The 3,855-nt window shown below is 32.3% G+C and overlaps 1 protein-coding gene across 1 annotated transcript in view; it reads left to right on the top strand.

Annotated features, from left to right (window-relative positions):
- Positions 1 to 2,681, top strand: part of LOC106470274 (26S proteasome non-ATPase regulatory subunit 4-like) — a 39,893-nt gene extending 37,212 nt beyond the window's left edge. Inside the window, exons 10-11 of the mRNA XM_013930818.2 lie at positions 564 to 649; positions 2,249 to 2,681. Coding sequence (XP_013786272.1) covers positions 564 to 649; positions 2,249 to 2,419 — 257 coding nt within the window. The 3' untranslated portion in view covers positions 2,420 to 2,681. The remainder of the gene's footprint in view (positions 1 to 563; positions 650 to 2,248) is intronic.
- The last annotated feature ends 1,174 nt before the right edge of the window (positions 2,682 to 3,855 follow it).

Below are 3,855 nucleotides of genomic sequence, written 5' to 3'. Positions count from 1 at the left end.
CTTCTCAGATACGAAGCCAAGTTTGGGCAGTGTTCCTGCAGCCCTAAACCTAGCTCTCTTTGCCTCAAATGTAGCACGGTCATCAGATGCATGGGCAGGATGTGTAGCTTCCAGATGCTGTTTCAATATTGAAGGTTTCAATGACCCATTTCCAAGAAGTTTTGAGCACAGCAGACACTGAGGCTTCTCCACACCATCCACAACAATGAAGTCAAAACCATATTGTACATATGAATCCAGGTATGTACGTTTCTTGGACATGACAAAATCTGAAAAGAAATAATTATGAATTAGTATAGTGACTGAACAGGATTGACTGACACTCTCCCTTCCTCCCTCACGCATGCATGCGAGCACACACATACATTCTTAGTACTCTCTCTAAACACACACATTTTACAAAATGAAATTTAATTGAATTATTATTCAATCATCAGGTACATCAATTATTTACCCCCAAGGGGTAAATTTACCCCTGGTCGAGAATCACTGCCTTAAGTGAACTAATGCTTGACATACTTCTGTATGTTCTTATGTATTGAAAGATCATATTTATCATGTAGGTGAAGGTGGAGAGCACAGCAAGAAAAGCAAGAATACAGAAATTAAAGAAGAACCAATGGAAACGAGTGATGGTCAACCAAAAAAAGTAAGCAATATTGTATTTTATCAACAACAACAAATGCCTCTGGTGGCTCAGCAGTAAGTCAGATTTCCAGTAGTTGTTGTGTAACTTTGTGCTTAACAATAAAAACAACTCTATAATTAAATTTTTTATCCCATATTTATTCACACATTACAATAAAAACTAAATGCTTTCTAGTTGGATAGTTTAAAAATAACTTTGATTTGCTAAAGTATCTCTAAATTAAGAAAATGTTTTGAAGAATAAAAAGAATACAAGTAGCTGAACACCTGTTCTAGTCTTGTTTAATGGAAGAAATGGCTTTGAAGAATTACGTAGAATGCTAGGGAAATTATAAAGTAAGATCATGCGTATTTCCAGTTTTAGTGAAAATGTATTTTTGAAGCAATTGATCATTGCTTACTCATATTACTACTGTTCGATATACAAGACTGTTCAATTTAAGTTATTATTTAGTGATTTAATAGTTAATGATTATTTAGTTTTCATAACAAGTGTTAAAAGTTAATTATTTTAAAAGCAATAGTTATGGCAGATTTACTTATGTAACTGTTTATGAATCATTTGTTGTGTAGTTCAATTGTTGTGACTTGGTATAATCTTACTTGAACCTTCTGAATTTTCTCATTGCTTCAAGTGAGTATTTTTACATCACAATGTCTCATAGTTTGTAGAAATTTCTAGGCCTCAGTTGGGCAATACATATGTAGGTGACCAAGTTAGTGAAAGTAAAAGTCAGATTAAACTGTGTGTGAATTAGCCAAAGTGGGTGATTTGTAAAGTGAGTTTCACAGCTTGTATTGTAATAACAGAAATAGAGGAGAATCATTTGTCTTGTCAAAGGGTTTCTAAAGTAATTGAACCCACCTGTGTGGATTTGACAAAAGAAAAAGAGAGACATTTATTTAAAGCTCTGGATACAAATGTGATAACCAATAGTGTAAAGAATTTTTGTACGTACGTTTGACTTGTTTTGAATCTTATTATTTTAAAAGAAATGGATTGTGTGCTGCTTGTTTATTGTTGACATTTATCGCCAACAAGTCACAGACACCTACTGTAAGGAATACAGTCTTTATATAACCTGACAACCATGTTTATTTAGGTCTTCTATATCATTGTTTAGGTCTGCTCTTGTAATCACTGTTTATTAGTTTTACTCTGTTGAAAAAGTGTATTAGGAAAGGGGATATTTCCACCTTGCTCTAACACTTTTTCAACAAAATCTATTAGTAGCAAGTACTAGGTCTATATATTTTTTTTTACTAAGTTCTGTTGATTTGTAGTAATTTGAAAGATGTACATGGTATCACATTTTATTTTCTTTATCAGCTGGATGTGTCCTGATAAAGTACCATGTTTTTTGCATTTAAAGATTTAGAGAAAATATATTAACATTTGGTTTTTCATATCTACCACTTTAGTATGAGGATATTATATATTTAAAGTAATTAAATTTGTTTGAGTTATAACTTGAGTAAATAAATGTATTAAAGCAAGTAAAGCTTAATATTTTAAAAGTCAGAATAGTGTACACTTATCATCATGTTTCAAAAACTTCCTTGTCAGTAACTTTATCTCAACAATTAAATTATTCTGTAGGAGGAGGAAGATTACTCAGAAGTTATGAATGATCCTGAGTTTCTTCAGAGTGTTCTTGAGAATTTGCCAGGCGTTGATCCACAAAGTGATGCTATTCGCAGTGCGATGGGAACACTAACTCAAAGTGATCAAAAGAAATCAAAAAAGGAAGACAAAGATGACAAAAAGTAACAACTGGTCAGGTTAATGTAAGATAATTGTGTGGTAAAAACTATTTTTTTTTTTTTTCCTTTCATCCTGTAACAAACTATGTCTAGACTACCAGTATGGAAGAGAATACGAAATAGAAACAAAAAATAATTAAATCTATCTTACTTTACTTTTATAATAACACAGCAATGTGGATTTTGGTTGACATTATCAGAAAGTGTGTAAGCAGATAGGTGTATAAGTCTTTGTAAACATAAAGTTCAATAAAAGAAGTGAAATATTTTGAGATTGTTTTTATCTTAAGTAAAAAACATAGACAAGTATGTGTAGTTTGTGAATTTTTGGTCTGAACTACGCTCTTTTGACAACATCATCAAGATAAGGTATCTTGAAATCGTCTGATAAAATGCATGTACAGTTGGGGTTGATTTACATAATTCCATTGAATGTGATAAAGTATGAAATGTAAAGAAACACACGTGTTTAAGGAAATTACAAAAGATACAGGCACCTCTAAAGATAAAGTAAAAACAAGCAGAGGGTAAATTCAGCATAGATATTAACTACAAGTTTTTTTTATTACAAGTTAAAGCTTTTACAGTAAAGAATATTATTTTTTATAACAGTAACAATGTTTTTCGATCACTCACAAGTAAACAAGTTTTAAATATTTGATGATTGAAACGTTGTACCTGTTCTTAAAACTAATCTTCCTTACTGTAAAAAGCTGCAACTTGTAATAAAATAAAACTTTCTCAGTAAGTAAACTCAAAATGAAACTAAAATAATGCATTAGATATTAATCTAATTAAACTGTATAATAGATATATGAAATGTGTACAAATGATTATCTTAGTTTTGGCAATATAGAGGGAGGTACACTGTTATACACAGTGACTGGTAGATGGAAAACTGACACATTCTGATAATAGAGGGAGGTTCACTGTTATGCACAGTGACTGGTAGACAGAAAACTGACACATTCTGATAATAGAGGGGGTACACTGTTATGCACAGTGACTGGTAGACAGAAAACTGACACATTCTGATAATAGAGGGAGGTACACTGTTATACACAGTGACTGGTAGATGGAAAACTGACACATTTTGATAATAGAGGGAGGTACACTGTTATACACTGACTGGTAGATGGAAAACTGACACATTTTGATAATAGAGGGAGGTACACTGTTATACACTGACTGGTAGATGGAAAACTGACACATTCTGATAATAGAAGGAGGTACACTATTATACACAGTGACTAGTAGACAGAAAACTGACACATTTTGATAAAGAGGGGGTACACTGTTATGCACAGTGACTGGTAGACAGAAAACTGACACATTCTGATAATAGAGGGAGGTACACTGTTATACACAGTGACTGGTAGAGAGAAAACTGACACATTCTGATAATAGAGGGAGGTACACTGCTATACACAGTGACTAATAGAC

This window comes from Limulus polyphemus, unplaced genomic scaffold (genome assembly GCF_000517525.1).
Source record: "Limulus polyphemus unplaced genomic scaffold, Limulus_polyphemus-2.1.2 Scaffold3918, whole genome shotgun sequence".
Taxonomy (NCBI): domain Eukaryota; kingdom Metazoa; phylum Arthropoda; class Merostomata; order Xiphosura; family Limulidae; genus Limulus; species Limulus polyphemus.
The sequence above is the reverse complement of the archived record's forward strand: the minus strand, read 5'-3'. Positions and strand labels throughout refer to the sequence as shown.